Source organism: Delphinus delphis, chromosome 1, assembly GCF_949987515.2.
Source record: "Delphinus delphis chromosome 1, mDelDel1.2, whole genome shotgun sequence".
Taxonomy (NCBI): domain Eukaryota; kingdom Metazoa; phylum Chordata; class Mammalia; order Artiodactyla; family Delphinidae; genus Delphinus; species Delphinus delphis.
Genome location: NC_082683.1, coordinates 27,788,280 through 27,807,552, shown reverse-complemented (window position 1 = coordinate 27,807,552; position 19,273 = coordinate 27,788,280). Strand labels below are relative to the sequence as shown.

At 37.0% G+C, this 19,273-nt stretch overlaps 1 protein-coding gene across 14 annotated transcripts in view; it reads right to left on the bottom strand.

Moving 5' to 3' along the window:
- Positions 1 to 5,103: 5,103 nt before the first annotated feature.
- Positions 5,104 to 19,273, bottom strand: part of ZMYM1 (zinc finger MYM-type containing 1) — a 35,515-nt gene continuing 21,345 nt past the window's right edge. For 5 of the 14 annotated variants that reach the window (XM_060018981.1, XM_060018972.1, XM_069540948.1 and 2 more), the window contains 4 exons: positions 16,960 to 17,113; positions 15,935 to 16,072; positions 15,721 to 15,755; positions 12,227 to 15,366 (listed from right to left, as the gene is read on the bottom strand). In XM_060018981.1, coding sequence (XP_059874964.1) covers positions 13,060 to 15,366; positions 15,721 to 15,755; positions 15,935 to 16,072; positions 16,960 to 17,113 — 2,634 coding nt within the window. In that variant the 3' untranslated portion in view covers positions 12,227 to 13,059. Of the gene's footprint in view, positions 5,243 to 6,965; positions 8,227 to 8,280; positions 9,704 to 10,412; positions 10,468 to 12,226; positions 15,367 to 15,720; positions 15,756 to 15,934; positions 16,073 to 16,959; positions 17,114 to 19,273 lie in introns of those variants that run through there. The other 9 variants (XM_069540951.1, XM_069540953.1, XM_069540952.1 and 6 more) reach the window with 9 other exon arrangements.

Below are 19,273 nucleotides of genomic sequence, written 5' to 3'. Positions count from 1 at the left end.
GATTGTCCTTCCATTTGTTTTGGTTTTGTTTTTAACTAGAGGACTCTTCCGTTTTCCAGAATTTTCTGTATATGTCAGCAACTTGTTTCTAGGTGACATTAAAAAAGTCATTCCATGTTGTAAGTATAAAACAAACTACATAATTTAGGACTCTACTTCTTGAGGCCTTTTTGGCAGAGCTGCTTCAGCCTCTTAATTACTAATCAACCTGATGGCCCTACACTATCAAACTCACCTGATTTAGCCATCATTATTTTAAAATTGCCTTCAGTCTTAGTAAGTTTTATTCCTGAGATTACCATGTGATTAGCAGTTAAAAAGCATTTTGTATATCACAAAAGGATTATCAGATTATGGTTATGGGTAGTCAAGACATTACTTCACTAACGAGTAGAGACTGAATTGCGTCTTGCCAAATAACCATATTTTGGTTACCCTGAGTAGCAATTTCTTTAAAGTGGAGTTGAATTTTATACGCAGTGTAAAATTCTGGAATTTGCTATAAAATCTGCTTGCCCCCTCCATTCTTGAAGCTCTCATTAAAACTTGACAAACTGTTAAAGGGATCTTTCACACCAAATTAATATGAGGTACGTATTAAAAGTAATTCGGGGTTTGCTTTTTGGTGTTTTTTTTTTGGTTTTGTTTTTTTTGGGGAGCCGTGCCACATGGCCTGCAGGATCTTAGTTTCCCTGACCAGGGATCATACCTGTGCCCCCTGCAGTGGAAGCACAGAGTCCTAATCACTGGATCACTGGGGAATTCCCTTGTAACTGCAGAGGGAGAGAGTTGAAAGCCACAGCAGTCACTGGTCCCATGGAATTTGCTTTGAAAAGCTGTGTATAGTCAGTACCAGGGATGAGGCCCAAGATCCTGCTCTAAGTGTTCATAATCATTCTGATTATCTGTGATTGGCATATCTTCAGAGAGGCAAATGAGAGATCCCAAATCAAGAATCATCTGAGTCCATGTCTTGGTTCAACTGTTACTCCTCTTTTTTTTTTTTTGCGGTACGCGGGCCTCTCACTGCTGTGGCCTCTCCCATTGCGGAGCACAGGCTCCGGGACGCGCAGGCTCAGCGGCCATGGCTCACGGGCCCAGCCGCTCCGCGGCATGTGGGATCTTCCTGGACCAGGCAAGAACCCGCGTCCCCTGCATCGGCAAGCGGACTCCCAACCACTGCGCCACCAGGGAAGCCCTGTTACTCCTTTCTGATTGCCAGCTTGCTTAGCATCTTTATGGGTCTCACGGCAAAAATCTACAGTATAATATATTGGTTAGGAGTTACGGGGTCTTGCTACTGGAGTTAAAGTATTCTGAAATTTGCCCAGTTGCATTATCTGGCAAGTTGCCTGAACTGCAGTTTGGTCATCAATAGGATGAACATACTACTTTTTCTTCATTGGGGTAAAAGGTGGGTGTACATAAATGAACTTGCACGAAGACAAAAAAGGAGCATGTGGCATTTTCAAATTTAGTAGTCATCAGGGTTCACAGGCAACAGGTCCAGGATTTTTATATTTTATAGAGAATAGGAAATTGTTAATTTTGGTAAGCTTTTAGACTGTGGAGTCCACAAGGGGAAATTAGTAATAGATCCTTAGGACTGAGGATTGGGATTCGTGGGAGAGACCATTTAACTTGGACAAGTTGTATATTGGTTTGGCCAAAAAGTTTGAGTTTTTCCATAACCTCTTAACATGATGTTATAATAGGATTAAGAATCCCTGCCTAGGGGCTTACCTGGTGGTCCAGTGGCTAAGACTCTGCACCCCAAATGCAGGGGGCCCAGCTTCCATCCCTGTTCGGGGAACTAGATCCCACGTGCCACAACCAAGAGCTTGCATGCAGCAACTGAAGATCCTGCATGTCACAAGACCCAGTGCAGCCAAAAAAAAAAAAAAAAAATTCCCTGCCTAGCAGGGTTGTATGTTGATTAGTTGGTATTTTAAGTGTATTGGGGAATCGAGTGGGGAGCTTAAGCTCAAAACAAGTCCTCAAAGATTTTTTTTTTTTTTTCGCGGTATGCGGGCCTCTCTCTGTTGTGGCCTCTCCCGTTGCGGAGCACAGGCTCCGGACGCGCAGGCTCAGCGGCCATAGCTCGTCGGCCTAGCCGCTCCGCGGCACGTGGGATCTTCCCGGACCGGGGCACGAACCCGTGTCCCCTGCATCGGCAGGCGGACTCTCAACCACTGCACCACCAGGGAAGCCCCAGTCCTCAAGGTTTTTAACAAATGGTTTATCAGGCATGTAATGTTTTGCATCTAAAGTGGGTTGGGTTCTAAACGTGCTTGAGGTAAGAGGGAATGAGGGGAAAAAGACAAAGATCCAAATAGAAAAACATTCCGTGTTCACTGACGTAGCATTCCCCCAAATAATTTACTCATTTACCATGTTCCAGCTGACTTCTTGAAATTGATAACGCTGATTCTAAGTTTCATATGGACCCTTACTTCACACCCATACAAAAGTTAACTAAAAAAGAGTGAAATGCCTAAATGTAAGAATGAAATTATAAAACTTAGATTATTAAATGACACCAAAAACATGAACAACAAAAAAGGCAAATTGGATTTACCAAAATTAATCACTGCTTCAAAGGACATCATCAAGAAAGTGAGAACTCATGGAATGGAAGAAAATATTTGTAAATCATAACTGGTTAGGGACTTGTATCCAGAATATGTGAAAAATAAACCCAATTGAGAAATAGGCAAAGGATTTAAATAGAAATTTCTGCAAGGAAGGTATACAGAAATGCCAATTAAGTACATGAAACGTTGCTTGGCATCATTAGTCAATAAGAAAGTGCAGGGAATTCCCTGGTGGTCCAGTGGTTAGGACTCTGAGCTTCCACTGCAGGGGTCCTGGGTTTGATTCCTGGTCGTGGAACTAAGATCCCAAAAGCTGCTCGGTCTGGCCAAAAACAAACAAAAAAAGCAAATCAAAACCCCGAAATACCACTTCAAACTTTCAGCTATAAGATGAATGTCTGAGGATCTAATGTATAACATGGTGACTCTAGTTACCAACACTGCTTTATAGAATTGCTTCGGTCACTTGATAATCAAAATTGCCTTCACTAGTTCAGCTGTCTTCATCATATACTAGATTTCTTTATATATCTGGCCCAGTGAACTATCCATTCCTACATAGATGTCATATTTTAAATTTCATTGCTTTATATGAGTTTCAGTAGTTTTTTTTTTTTCTAAAGAAAAGATTTTCTTTGGTTTTCTATGGACTCATTTTATTTAGTGGAATAAGTATATACATCTTAGGGTTCTTCAGAGAAACAGAAGCAATAGATTATACGCACACATATATATATTTTGGGGGGCATACTTTTTTTGGGGGGGCATACTTTTGATTAAAAAGCAAAATATACCTTCCACATATTTGGAGGAAAACCAACTAACATTATAACTAGCATTAAGGAAGAACTGAGCAGATACTAATAAAGGTAATAAAACAAGATGGGTGTAAAAGCAAAGGTCTCTGGGGCGTGAAAGTGGGTAGTCCATGGAACTGGTATAGACTTCTACCAAGAGACATACTGGTGGACACTCAGGTGGAGTCAAACAAGGGAAAAAGAAGAGAGGGCTTTTGGTTTTGTATGCATATATAAATTTAAACATGCGTGTTGGAGAACTTTCAGGGTATTGGAGCTGTGCTGCTTCTCCTGAGGGCTCAAGTAATGTCATTGTAATTAATGAAGCACGTAATTGTATACCCACCTTGTTTTGACTGTTTGCTATTTTGTAAGTATCACTGCATGAAGAAAACCTTGAACTAAAGAAAAGGGGCAAGGAGGCTCACAGGGAGGCTCTCTACCACTGTCCCATGTGAGCTGGCCTGGGATTGTAGTAATCTAGAAACATTTTTCAGCGTGCTTATTGCCCTTGCCATCTCCCTAGAAGATTTGGCCTGCCTAAAGAGGGAGCAGAATGAAGAGTTAACACCATTTCCTAGATATAAGAATGGATTGAGATAAGAAGTTTACTTTCAATACTTTGCTACTTTTTAATGTTCCTAGTAGATGGTAAGCACTCGGGAAACTGGTAGATACTTAATACTGATAAGTTTAATTTGGCATTGCATACATTCTAACTCCTCTGCCTGCCTTCTGCTTAATTGAACTCATCTGGCAAAAATCAAAGTCATGATAAAATCCAATTCTCTGTCTAATCCATATACATTGACTGTCTTTAAAGTCTGCTTACTGATCTCTAGGGATCCCTTTTTGCTGCCCAGCAACCACACGACTTTTGTCTTTATTAAATTCTATTTCATGCCATATCCTCTTTCTTCAAAGCTCCAATGCCTCTTCTTTCATCCTCATTTTCAGAAGATGACCTTTTCTGTTTCACTGAGAAAATAGAAACACTCAGAACTTTCACAAGCTTCTACAGTCATATCTCCCCACCTACCTACATCTGTACCTACATTTTCCTTTTTTTTAAAAAAAAAATGTACTTATTCATTTTGGCTGTGCCGGGTCCCAGTTGCATCATGTGGGATCTTCGTTGTGGCATGCAGGATCTTTAGTTGTGGCATCTGGGCTCATAGTTGCAGCATGCGGACTCTTAGTTGCGGCATGCATGTGGGATCCAATTCCCTGACCAGGGATCGAACCCCAGCCCCCTGCATGAGGAGTGCAGAGTCTTACCCACTGGACCACCAGGGAAGTCCCTGTACCTACATATTCTTTTTCTTCTGTTATAATGGATGAACTGTCCATATTTCTAGCTGAGGCCAACTTCTTCACCAAAGAGGATGGCAAATAACCACATGGAAATATCCCCAACATCATTACCTTAAGAGAAATGCAAATTAATGGGGGTATATATATCTATATCTATCTATCATCATCTATCATCTATCATCTAATCTCCAGTGGGATATAACTACACACCTATCAGAATGGCTAAAATAAAAAGTAGTGACAACATCAAATGTTGCAAGGGATGTAGAGAATCTGGATCGCTCATACAGTGCTGGTGGAATGTAAAATGGTACAGCCACTTTGGAAAATAGTTTGGCATTTTTTTTGGTTGTTTTTTTTTTTATACCAGCAATTTTTTTTTTTGTTTGTTTGTACCAGCAATGGTACTCCTGGGCATTTGGACTAGAAAAATGAAAATTTATGTTTACACAAAAATCATGTATACAAATGTTCATAGCAGCTTTATTTGTAATAGTCTAAAACTGGAAACAATCCAAATGTCCTTCAAAGCGTGAACTGTAAAAAAAAAAATAGTGAACTGTTAAACAAGTACATCAATAACATTATTCAGGGACAAACAGGAGTGGACTATTTAGACACGTTAACAACTTGGGTAGATTTTAAGGGTATTATGCTGAGTGAAAAAAGCAGTCCCAAAAGGCTATATGCTCTATGATTCCATTCATTCTTGAAAAGACAAAATTATAGAGATGGAGTATAGATTAGTAGTTGCCAATGGTTAGGGATAGAAGGGAGAGAGGAAGGTTGGTGTACTTATAAGTATCACAAGGGAGCACTGTGTTGGTGGAATTGTTTCGTATCTTGACTATAGTGGTGATTACATAAATCCATACATGATAAAACTGCATAAAAGTAAACACAAGTACACGAGTACATGTAAAACTGGTGAATCTGAATAAGATCAGTGGATGGTATCAATGTTTAAATTCCTGTTGTGATACTGTATTATAGTTATGCAAGATGTTACCATAGGGGGAAGCTGGGTGAATGATATATGAGATCCTTCTGTATTATTTCTTGCTACTTTATCTAAAAATATCTTAATTTAAAAGTGTTACATAAGATGGTTGATAGTATCTATGTCTTGTTTCTGATACTTTTGTGGTAGTGCTCCCAGTATTTCACCTTTAAGCATGATGTTATACATACTATTGTCTAGGTCTATACATACACATTAATAAATATATTACCAACATTTTATTGTTAACAGAAAAAACCTTTAATTCTAATTTTACCAAGGTTTTAAAAATCAGGCACAAAAGTTAAAGCTTTATCAATGCTTTTATTGTATATATTGATATCATTTTCTTAATTTGATATATTTTGTTGCATTTCATAAATAAATTTCCTAATATTGAAACACCTTTACATTCTTGAGATGAACTGGAATGGGTAATAGTGCATCACTTAAAAAATTTTTTATAATAGAAAACTTCACATGTAAAAGCTCAGTAACAGGGACTTCCCTGGTGGCGCAGTGGTTAAGAATCCGCCTGCCAATGAAGGGGACACGGGTTCGAGCCTTGGTCCGCGAAGATGCCACGTGCCGCGTAGTAGCTAAGCCTGTGCGCCACAACTACTAAACCTGTGCTCTAGAGCCTGTGAGCCACAACCACTGAGGCCCGTGCACCAAAACCCCATGCTCCGCAACAAAAGAAGCCACTACAGGGAGAAGCCCGCTCACCGCAATGAAGAGTAGCCCCCGCTCACCACAATTAGAGAAAGTCCGTGCGCAGCAATGAAGACCCAATGCAGCCAAAAAAGAAAGCTGAGTAACAATACAATGAATCCCTATGTACCTATCACCTAGATTCAACAACTATGAAATCACGGACAATCTTGTTTCATCTTGACCCTCAAGTACTCCCCCCCCCCCCGTTATTATTCTGAATCCCTAGATTTCATGTAATTTCATCCACTAATTCCTGAAGTATTTTTGTCTAAAAGTGACTTTTTATTTATTGGCTGCGTTGGGTCTTCGTTGCTGCATCCGGGCTTTCTCTAGTTGTGGCAAGGGGTCTACTCTTCGTTGTGGTGTGTTGGCTTCTCATTGCAGTGGTTTCTCTTTGGTGCAGAGCATGGGCTCTAGGCACGCGGGCTTCAGTAGCTGTGGCACGCAGACTCAGTAGTTGTGGCTTGTGGGCTCTAGAACGCAGGCTCATTAGTTGTGGTGCACGGGCTTAGTTGCTCCGCGGCATGTGGGATCTTCCCGGACCAGGACTCGAACCTGTGTCCCCTGCATCGGCAGGCAGATTCTTAACCACTGCACCACCAGGGAAGTCCCTAAAAGTGACTTAAAAAAAAACACATAACCACAACGTCATTACAAATATCCGTTGTTCACAGTTGCTTAAAGATCTAAACATGGTTTACACACTGCAATTCATTGACATGACTCCTACTTCTTTAATCTATAGGATTCTCTGCCATCTTATGTTTTCCTTGTAAGTTTTTGTTAAAGTTTTTTGTTTATCCTGTGCAGTCTCCTAGGATTTGAATTTTGCTGGTTAATCCCATTGATGTTGTTTAATATGTTCCTCTGACCCACTGTATTTCCAGTAAACATGCAGCTAGATCTAGGGTCTTGATAAGATTCAAGATCAAATTATTTGGCAAGATTACTTCATAGGTAGTGCTATATCAGTCAAAGTCCAGCCAGGAGACTGGAACCACATGTTGTTTGAACTATAGAACTAGAAAGGCTAGAGCACTAAGGTATTACAGCAGCAGCAACTGTAGGAAGCTGCTAGGACTGGGAGAAAAAAGAGAAGTTGGAATTATTAATACTTAGAAGCCTGGAAGAAGAGTCCTTAAATTCAGACCTCTGAGAAGGATGCATATCTCAGCTGGTGAATATGTCTATTAGAAGTACACAATGTCTGGCTGTATTAGTGATGTTAGCAGCCAATGATGATCATTGCCTAGATGCATTAATTAAACAAGGTACTATTTTAATTTTATTCGTCATTTAATACTTGCAAAACTTTACCATGCTTTACATCAGTGCCTCTCAGTCAATCTGGTTATCTGAACCCTATTCTAATACATTCCTCAGGTAGGGGTCATGGAAACAATGTTCCATGAATTTGCATATTGATGATAGCCTGTGACTCTTACGCTTTAAAGTCCATTTGGTTGGATATAAAATCCTGAGTAAGTTCACATTACTTCATTGTCTTTTGGCATAGAGTGTCATTATGGAAAAGTGTGAAAATAATCGGATTTACCTTCCCTATACCTGCTTTTTTTTTTTTTTTTTTTGGCATGGACTCTCAAAGGACTTTTTCTTCAAAAAACCCTTTAAAAATTTTTTCATTCTTTTTTTAGGCCATTACTCAGCACTGACCATCCTGGGTCGGTGTTCCTAGGTGCACAGTGTGTCTTTTCAATGCATAAAGTCTTTCTAATTTCAAGCAAGTTGTCTTGAATTCAGTGCATCAGCCAGGGTTCAGTCAGGAAGCAGAAGCCATACTAGTTATCTGAACAGAGAGAATGTAAAAACACGTTAAGTATAAAGTTAACTAAGTTACTGAAAGGATAAAGAGAACATCAAGATGTCATGGAGGTAGCAGCTAATATCCTGAGATGAGAGAACAAAGAAAGGAGATAGGAATTTAAATTTAGAGGGGCCTCATGGAGCTGGAAGTTACAGCTCTGAGGAGGGATGATGCTGGTGCTGGTCTCTGAGCTTGGGCCTAAGACCTAGATCCCTGAAGAGGGGCTGCAGGTGTCTCTGACAGAAGGAAGCATGACGATAAGGCTTCTGCAAGTGTAATAGAAACTGCAACCACATTCAGCTGCTGCTAGGGAAGGAAGTGCTGGATGAAAACAGCATTGCTGGCATAATGCTCACAAGAACCACAAGCAGACATAAAGCTCACAGAAAGTAGACAGGATGGAACAAATCCTTTCCTTCAGACTTGCAGTCTCCCTCTAGTGACTCCTATTGGCAGAGGCTAACATAAATCCTGCTAAAGCAGAAATGATCACCACAAAGCCGAGTATAGAGGGGTGGGTGCATAGAAAATAGCATAATAACTGGCACATAGTTTTTAGTATTTGCTCTTTCCCATTGCTTTGGATTTCTTTGCAGACTCTATTTATATGGATATCAGGTTTTCAATATGTGATATCACTCTTCTCTTGATTTAAAACATTTTCCTTCTTTCCATTTCCACCCTCTATTTCTCTTAGGGATTATCCATTGTTTATTCACTTTTGAGTTCCTTCTAGATTAGTTTTCACTTTTACAGTGACTTTTATTTCTTTTAATTTCTAATGCTTTCCTGAATTCTTGTCATTTATCTTTTTAAACCTTTCTTTTATCCACTCATCTGAGTTTTTCTAATTCTTGTTTATAGTTCTTTTATAGCTTTTATCATTTAATTTCTTTTAGCTTGGTTTGAAACAGGTTTTTGTTTTGTAAGGATTTACTGTTCTTTATTCTTATAATTTTGTATATTTCACAATTCTTTTCTGTTGCTAAGTTTTAAGTGAAACATTTACCTGTACTTTTGAGACAGAATTAACTTTTCCGTCTTCAAGGTTCATGAAATACTATTATTTTCACAAAGTGACTAAAATAAATGACCTAGTTCTGAGACCTGCTTCCTTTGCCTCTCTCCCTCACTTCACACTATACACTGTCTTTCCTTTGACCCTACTGTCCCTGTCCTGCAGAATTTGGTGTATACAGCCAGCAGTTTCTCCTTGAAAGGGTTCTGTTTTGGAATGAATCTTACATTTGTTAGTTTCAAGAGCCCATAAGGACCTAGATAACTCCAACAAATTTGGAATTTAGCACAGTCCCCTTAACTCACCTGCAAATTGGCATCTCCAGGTCACTTTTTGGCTGCAGTTTTCAAATTGGCCAGCCATGCTTTCCAATGGAAACCTGTTGATTTGGGAGATCTATTCTCAAGGCCATCAGACGTCCCACTGATTTTCATCCATGACCTTCCATACAGATAAATGGCACTACTCAGGTTTTACAGTTGCTTTTGAGTTTGTCACTATCTAATTTTATTTTGGGATTGTGGGGATACCTTGTCACCAAGACTTGCTATAGATGCCATGCATGGGTTTTTGCTTTTATGAAGGGATTTGGGAGATTAAAAAAATACACTGCTATTTCTGTCATCTTCTATTCTTCAATGTACTTCTGGTAGTTAATTTTTTATTTAGGAATATCTGTGATAACAGTTTATATAAAAGGTAGTAGAGCACAGTGATTAGAAGCATGAGCTATGGAGTCACACTGCCTGGGTACAAATCCTAGATTCACTGTTTACTAATTATGTGATATTTAACCTCTGTGTCTTAGTTTCTCCCATAAAATAATAGGTTGTGAGAAGTGAAATAACATAAAGCACTGAGAAAAGTACTAGGTTACATAGTAGGTATTCAACAAAGAAAGCTGGTGTGTTTTTTTTTTTTGGCCACACTTGCAGGATCTTAGTTCCCCGACCAGGGATTGAACCCAGGCCCCCAGCAGTGGAAGCACTGAATGCTAACCACTGGACCACCAGGGAATTCCCAGGAAAGCTGTTTTAATTACTGTAGTTATCCTTTTTTTCTTTTTCAGGTCTAGCTCTTATTTTACTGGTTTTATAGTAGACTATTAAAAAAGTAAAAAAAAAAAAAAAGGGGAAAAAAACCACCCTACCTCTTGAAATTAACTCTTGCTTCCACAGTAAGATAGAAATCACAAATGCGAATAGCTAGAAAATAATGAAAATGAGAAGAACACATGGTAGGCAAATGTCACTTCAGAGGAAAGTTCATAGTGTTAAGCACTTTCATTACCAAACAGAAAAGAATGAAAATGTAAGCAATAAGCATTGAATACTAAAGATTAACTGCCTTCTATTAAAGTAGAAATCAATGAACTTTTTAAAAAGAGTAAAATGACCATATTAAATGTTGGCAAGGATGTGGAACAACAGACACAGATACTGTGGGTGGGAGTAGAAAAATGGTATAACTGAGAAGTCTAATTAAAGTGGAAGATGCACATAGCCTTGGCCCATCAAGTCCACCTCTAAGTAAGTACCTTAGAACAGACCTTCCCAACTTGTGGGCCAGTAGGGTAAAGCCTCAGGTGGCCACAGCTCTCAAAGCCTCATCTTTTATGCTATGAAGCATACAAATATTCTTTTCTGTATTATCATCTATCTATCTACATGAAGAGTTGGTAAGCAACCTCTTCTAATATCTTTCTTGGATTTCCACATTAGAAAGCCAAGTTTCATTGGAGTCAAGGCCTTATTTTATTCTCTGCTGGATATCCAGCAGCTAGAATAGCATCTAGTATATTGTACTTGCTCAATAAATATTTGTTCAATGTGCATACTATATAAAAAAAAGGATCACTGGAATATTATAAAAATGCAAAATCAGACATATAAAATATCCATTTAAATAAAGGATGTCCACCCTAGAGGAGTGGTATAGAGAGGGTGGGAGGGAGACACAAGAGGGAGGAGATACAGGGATATCTGTATATGTATAGCTGATTTACTTTGTTATACAAAAGAAACACACCACTGTAAAGCAATTATACTCCAATAAAGATGTTAAAAAAAAAATTTCAGCGCGCACACAAAATAAATAAATAAATAAATAAAGGATGAACTTGTATACTCATATAATGGAATGGTATTCAGCAATTAGAATAAACAAACTAGAAATCCACATATAAATCTCAAACAACACTGAGTGAAAGAAAGCAAATTGCAGAAAGATAAGCACAATGCAACTTAAAGTTTTATATAAAGTTTACAATCATGTGCAACAAGGCTATGTATTAAGTATAAAATTATATAAGCATGGAATGATGCACACCAAATAATCATTGCCTCTGTGGAAAAACAAAAATATTATCAGGAAAAGATTTACAAGGGAGCTTTAACCCAATCTATAATATTTTATTTCTGAAATAAAAATCTGGAGCATGGCAAAATGTTAGGATTTAATAGAACTAAATGTTAATTATTACGTTCTTTTATTTTTATGTTAAAAATCAACCATAATTAAAAAGTAGAGTAGGATTGATAAATAAACCTAAGAATGTGTATGGAAAACAACTAAATAAAATAAATCACTAGTTTTGGCCTAATCAAGAAAGAAAATGTGTATAGAAGATCAATGAAGAAAGCAAGTATAGGTATATAGAAGAAATTAAGAGAATACTTTCTACAACTCTAAGCAAATTCATTTGAAAGAAGGACTCAATGAAATAGATGCTCTTTCTAGAAAAATTACAAGTTATAAAAGAAAACCAGCCTCAGATATATCTACCACTAAATTCTTTCAAATCTCTGAGGAACACATTTCCCTTGTTATCTAAACTTTTCTAAAGTGTTAAGACAGAAAGAGTTCTTTCTTTCAGAATTATTTGAAAATTAGTCATATTTTCATAAAGTAGATTAGGAATTCCTATTGTGTCACCCAGCTAAGTCAACCAAAACCACAGCGATATTTAGAGTTTTAATGTTTAATATATGAGGTTTCACAGAAAAGGAAATACAAATGGCTCAAGCAGATACGCAACCTTATTTTTAAGTGAAAATAAAAAATTCTATTGAGATTTAATCTCCACAGAGATTAACATATCATTATTCAACAGACTGGCAAAGATCAAAATGTTTGTTAATACTTTATAAAGATTCGAGGAAATAGGAACTCTCACACGTTGGTGGGAGTATAAAATGATACAATCCTTATAGAAAGCAATTTGCCAATATCTACGAAAAATAAAAATGTACAAATCTTCTGACCTAATAACTTCAGTTTAAAATTTTTTCTCACAGCAACTCACTAATGTGCAACATGACCTATGTACATGGTTATTAAATGCAGCATTATTTGCAAGAGTAAGAGACTGGAAAGAAAATGTTTGTCAGTAGGGGCTGCTCCAATATATTATGGTACATCCATACAATTAAATCTTACGCAGTTATTAAAAAAAGAATCAAGAAACTCTATGTACTGATATGGGACAATCTCAAAAAATCATGTTAAGTGAAAACGGCAAGCTGAAGAACAATGTGCACTGCACAGTACATTTATGATTAAGTATCTCCAGAAGGATATTTAAAAAACAGTTAATACTTCTGGGAGGGGAAACTGGGTACTAAAAAAGGGAAGGAAACTTTTCACTGTATATCATTCTGTGTCATGAATTTTGAACCAAATGAATGTTACATGTTCTGATGAAAAAACTTCTTTTCTTAAAAGACAAAAATTTGAAATAAAAACTGATAGCCAACAGAAATACAAAATTCTTTCAGGTAAATTCAAGTTAGCAAGTTTTATATTTCTTTCACCTGTAGGATAAACTTTTCCACAGTTCCATTGAGTCTTTCAGGTTCCATCAGTTTATTTACCAATTCCTGCTCAACAGCCATTAGGGCTAAGCCACTAAGCTTTTCTTGTCCCCTGGTATGACATAAATATGTTTTAAGACGAGACAGTGTAGAAAATGAATTTTCAACACTTGCTGAAGTAACTGGCCAAGACAAAGCAATATATAATAGCACTGATATGCAAGGAATATTATTGTGAAGACCATGCTGAATAAACAAATGGCCAAGATTGCTGAAGCTGATGCAATCATAATCTAGGACAAAGTTGAGCTTTGCATATTGCCGATAAAATCTAAGTTCTGGGATGATGTCTGCATCAAGTTTATAAAATTCTTGGACATCTTTAGCTGTTGCTTCATTTAACGGTTCATTCCATTTAAGTAACAGTTCTGAAATCTGCTTCATTTTACAATAATCAAACTCTGAAAAACACAATTTTAAATTTTGTAATATAGTATCCAAGCCTTGGTAATAAATATTAATTTTATATTGTTCTTCTGTTGAGGTAGGAAAAAACATACTGTCTGAATTGCTAGGATCTATTGTTTTCTGAATTTTTCTTCTTTTCTGAAATGAAGGCCTTTCAACTTCAAAACCTTTACAGGTTATTTTTTGACATACTTCCTCTGCTCCATCCCAGATAGTTTTGAAATAAGTATCATTTCTTTCAGATGATAAACATTCCAAAATTGCTTCTATTTTTGAAGACAAAGAAAAAATGTCTATGGTTTCACTTTGAAGCTCTTTGGAAAGAATTCCTGTAACACTTAGTACTCGATAAAGAAATTTCAAACAAAAGATAAATTCAAATTTGGAAACCAATGCCAACAAATCACTCAATTCATCAGCTAAACTTGTGTTTGAAGAATGGCTTGATAGAACTTCCAGTGTTTCAATAACCTCTGGAAGACCCTCAATCACAGATAGTAACGTACGATCATGGACTGTCCAACATGATTGTGATGTATGTTTTTTGCATGTTTTGTTTTGACTTAGCTTATAAATGTTTTGAAAATTTACAGACATTTCCCCATGAATAGTGTTGAACAAAGAACTGAGAGTATTTAGAGCACTTCGGAGCTCTTTTACTTCTTTGCAAAACCTAATCACCGCCAAATCCAAAAAATGTGCATAACAATGCAGGTATAAAGCTCTTGGCTCTTCCTTCTTGAATTCTGCTGCAATTTTATTAAATTTTCCCCTCCAGTTACTGGTGCTATCATAGGCCTGGCCTCGTATTTTATCCAAATCAACTCCAATTTGCTGCAGGTAAGTTTTAATACTCCTGTGTAAGTTGGTTCCAGTCATCTCTTCAACATCTATGAAACCCAAAAATCTTTCTTTAATTAATATAGCCTTTGATGTTTTCTGTGGGTATCTTACACAAATAGAGAATTGCCCTTTAGTGGCACTATCAGTTGTTTCATCACATATTATTGAAAAAGCTGAGGAGACATTGATCTCATTTACAATATCTTGTAACATTTCAGTCTTTATTATTTCAATAATATCATTTTGAATTTGTGTACTATTGTAGAAGTCAACTTGTGAATTCGTAAGTCGAAATATTTCTTCTCCTTTATCTTTTGCTCGGATTTCTAACAATTCTAAAAAATTGCCTTTATTCACAGATGAAACAGACTGGTCATTTCCTCTTAAGAGTAAACACTGCTTTCCAAGAAATAAAATATTTTCAATTATAAGCTTTAGGTACTTTTTATTTCCCTCAATCTGTTTTGAATGATTAGATAAACTGTCATTAACGGCTTCATCACAAAACTGGTATTCCCTCCAAAATTGCAATGACTTTGAATGCATTTCACTTTTTTCATGCTTTCTGAATTTTTCCAGAGTTTTTTTCCAATTGGAAATTCCTTGGGCTGCAAATGACTCTCCTCCATAGCTAAATTTTTTTTGGCAGAACAACTGACACGAATAACAGAATATCACATCCTTTTTAATACTGTTTTCTAATTGCTGAAAATTTGAACACCAAGATTTTTTAATACTTCGTGATTTACCTTTAACTTTTTGTACTTTGGATGTAAATTTTGGGTGACGTAGTCCATCTCTTATTTTCATGGATTTCATACTGTTTGTAGCATCTTGGTTTGACACATGATCTTTTTGTACTTCTATACTGGAGCCAGTTGTATGCTGACTGAGTACTGATGAAGATGGTGCAAGGCTTGGCTGTTCCACATTACTATTAGCAACACCATTACTTGATTCACTGGGTGAAGTCTTAGAAATCTTGGGAGAAAATGACAAAATAACATTTCTTTGAACAGTTTTCAAATAATCAATTAAAATATCGAACATATCCATTCTAATAACAAAAAAAATCAATGGGTGGGTAACAGTATGTGCTCCACTAGGGGGAAACATTAACAATTATTTATAACTTAGTATTCTTATTAATAATTTCAAGTCAAACTTGAGATTTGGGAAACTGAACGTGAATAACAAAAGGTGTTTATTGCTCTACATTTTTGAGCTCTATGATCAAATCAGGAATGAATATGCTCAAATACACACATGCACAATATGTTTATAAAAGAAAGCTTAAAAAAGATAGTAGCAAAAACAATTAAGAATAAAACTTACATCCTCAACATTTGCTGTTACTGAAGAAACTGTACCTGTTAAAATAAAGCATAAATTCTAGATCTTATACCATAATCTATAAAATAGCATCATTAACTATGTAATTGCTTATTTCATATTAGGCAACCAAAAGAAAACTTAAAGACAGATTCTATATTCTAATCAAGTATGGCAAAACAGTGTATATGTCAAAGAATGTCACATCAATTTTTACCTTGTAATACATCAGAGTTCATGACGGGCAGGGCTTCATGAGTATCTGCCAATGACACTATATTGCTTATAACTGGAGTTGTATCTTTCTTCGGAGAAAGGAGATCTGTTGAAGCATCATGCACCATGGAAACATTTACTGATAAAAATTAAATGGTATCTTATAAACCAGGCAGAATCAATCAGTCAGAAAGCACTGTTTAATTACAAGTGTTTCAACGAATAACGCAAATATCTATCAATAATTGCTTTAAGTATTAGTGGGTACTGGAGTAATTTTTATTAGGGCTTAGGAATATCCAGGTTCTTTAGGATAAGATTAATATCAACATTAAACAGATAATTTACATTTCCCATCATTTTATATCTTTTACCTTTGCACGCAGTTTATCAGTCCTTTTATATTATTTGCTTGAACTGTCAAGCAAATCTTTACTGTGAAATTACCCATGAAGAACATTGCTAGAGAATCTCCTAATGGGTATCATTTCTAACCATTCCAGGATTCATAAACTCAATATGAATGGAGCTGAGTTGGTGTCTAAGCTAGTATTAAAGAGCTTTCTATAATAAGCCAGTTTGCATGATGCACAAGCCCCAGGGGAATCATTCATTCCACCGTCTATGAAATTAGCACCACTGGTCCTATATGAGGCTCTTTGATAGAATACACAGTTGGCTCTGGATTCTCTGTCCCTTTCTATTAGTGAACATCAAAGTATTTCCGACTAGCTCTACTCCATGTGAAAAATGTAACTAATAGCCTTGTTTTTACAAAGCAGGGCTAACTAGAAGATTCTATATTCTAAAATGACAATCTTTACAAATAAATATTAAATCTCTGGTGATGAAGTGGCCTTCCTTTTATGCAAAAATACTGGAAACTGTTCTTTGAAACAAGTTTTAGATTGTTTTGACTTTTAAGTCAGTTTAATTTAGAAATGAATCAAGGTTATAAATTAAAGGAAAGCAGTAATATTCTTCAACAGTTACTAAATCTTTGATAACTGCTAAAAAAAATAGTACCTGTAGAAGATTCCATCTTAGCTTTACTGTAAGCAGAGAAACAATGAACAGAGCAGAAAAGCTCTGTCTTCCCCGAGTCATTGGTAGTCTCAATCATTTCGTCTGAGGGTTTCAGTGATTTGCAAAGAACAGATGTAAGTGTTTTGGCTGGTTTCTGTTAGAGAGTAAAATAATATTCATATTCCTGGTATATGACATATGCTCACAACCATTGCTTAGTTGAAATATTATAATAACAATGAAGTCATATTTTTGTATTTTCTTAAAAACAGAAAAAAGGCACTTATAGATTGTAATGACTAAAGTGAAGGGAACTGATCAATCTATTAGGTAACTATTTGTATTATTTGTCAGGTATATTAATAGCTATAACAATACATATGCAAGCAATGAAGAAAGTGGTCATAAAAGATGTTCATCATCCCAGGCAACTAAAGCCAACTGGACAAATCAACAAAAGTCTTATAATTACAGGTCTGTCTTTAATGCCAACTTGCGCATCAACTAAGGAAAGCCTTTTACTAGTGCTAAGGAGGAGCCAAAAAAGGGTGCCTAACACACATTACAAGATGCTGTGGGAAACACTGTTTTGCTAGCCTAACTTCATGGTGAAAATTCAAGCACGTTGTAAAAAAGCAGCACACAAGCAGTAAGAGGTACAGAACATAGTGCATTCTGTAAGCAGTAAGGTTGCAAAGGAAAAGGATAGAAAATGGGGAGGTTCACCACCTACTCTTCCGGGTGAAACAGGAGCCATCATTCCTGGACTTAATACTAAGTTAACACTAACGACAATGATGAAATGGAACAGCTTTTAGGGGTACACAAAGTGCAAAGACAAATGAAAATATCTTACACAGATTTTCTTTTTCTGGGAAAGAATGGGATATTGGCAAAGGAACAATGAAACAAAAAGTAGAGTGTAATTTTGAAAATTACTATTTTTGTCCCTTATTAGTAGGAATTTTCATATTTTACGAAATATAACAACTCACCAATGTTTACATTAACCAACAGTAGTGGTATAATTTATAACTAATTTATTACTCATGTGGGAAAGCTAATACTTAACTAATGTACTCTAGTAAGAAGATATGGCCAGGGACTTCCCTGGTGGCACAGTGGTTGAGAAGATTCACAAAACATTAATATCTATCAATATTTAAAGTATCCCTGTATGTTGACCCAGAAATTTATACTTTTAAGAATTTTGGGGGCTTTCCTGGTGGTGCAGTGGTTAAGAATCCGCCTGCCAATGCAGGGGACACAGTTCAAGTCCTGGTCTGGGAAGATCCCACATGCTGCAGAGCAACTAAGCCCACGCGCCACAACTACTGAGCCTGCGTGCCACACCTACTGAAGCCCACGTGCCTAGAGCCCATGCTCCGCAACAAGAGAAGCCACCGCAATGAGAAGCCCGCACACCACAACGTGCAGTGAGTAGCCCCCGCTCACTGTAACTAGAGAAAGCCCACACGTGGCAGTGAAGACCCAACGCAGCAATAAATAAATAAATAAGTTAATTAATTTTTAAAAAGATGTGGCCAAAATAATTACAATTATACCAATCAACTTTTTAAAATAAAAAGCCACCCCATTTTTGCATTTTTGGATTCATAAGTTTGAGTGCTTTACTATTTTTTTTTTTTTTTTTTTGGCCACGCTGTGCAGCTTGCAGGATCCTAGTTCCCTGACCAGGGACTGAACCCAGGCCCTTGTCAGTAAAAGCGCAGAGTCCCAGCCACTGGACCGCCGGGGAATCTAATTCTTGATTACAGTTCACTAACAATATGGATTTTCTACATTATCACAATCACACAATATCTTAAATGCAGCAGGGCATAGTGTTAGGTGGTGCTTCTTAACTCATCTAGCCAAATAAGCCGTGCCCCATCACATATGCGGAATAACTGAGTACTCAAATACAGGCTCTTAAAAACAGGAGAAGGTCTATTTATTGAGTGTGAGGGGTAAAGAAAGAAAAGAAGGAATGGCATTAACTGCTTTCAGACAAAGGGTTCTATGCTCTCTGTTCTCCCATTTCTGGTCCCAAGGCAGGGTACTCTCATGGTGTGGGCATTCTGTCATAGAAAAGCTGTGGCTCACAAATGACCTATTTGAACTGTGGCTTGTTAAGACTCCTATCTTCAGTTGCTTGTTTTTAAGGAAGAATTTATAGGGATACAATTGGGTCTCAAAGCGTCACCAGAACAAGCAAGACATGGGACAGTCCACCTCATGAAAGGGGCTCAGACCACTATTGTGTTCAGCTCACTTAGTCCTGCAAAGCAGGGCCAGCTTCTCTGCTCTCAGA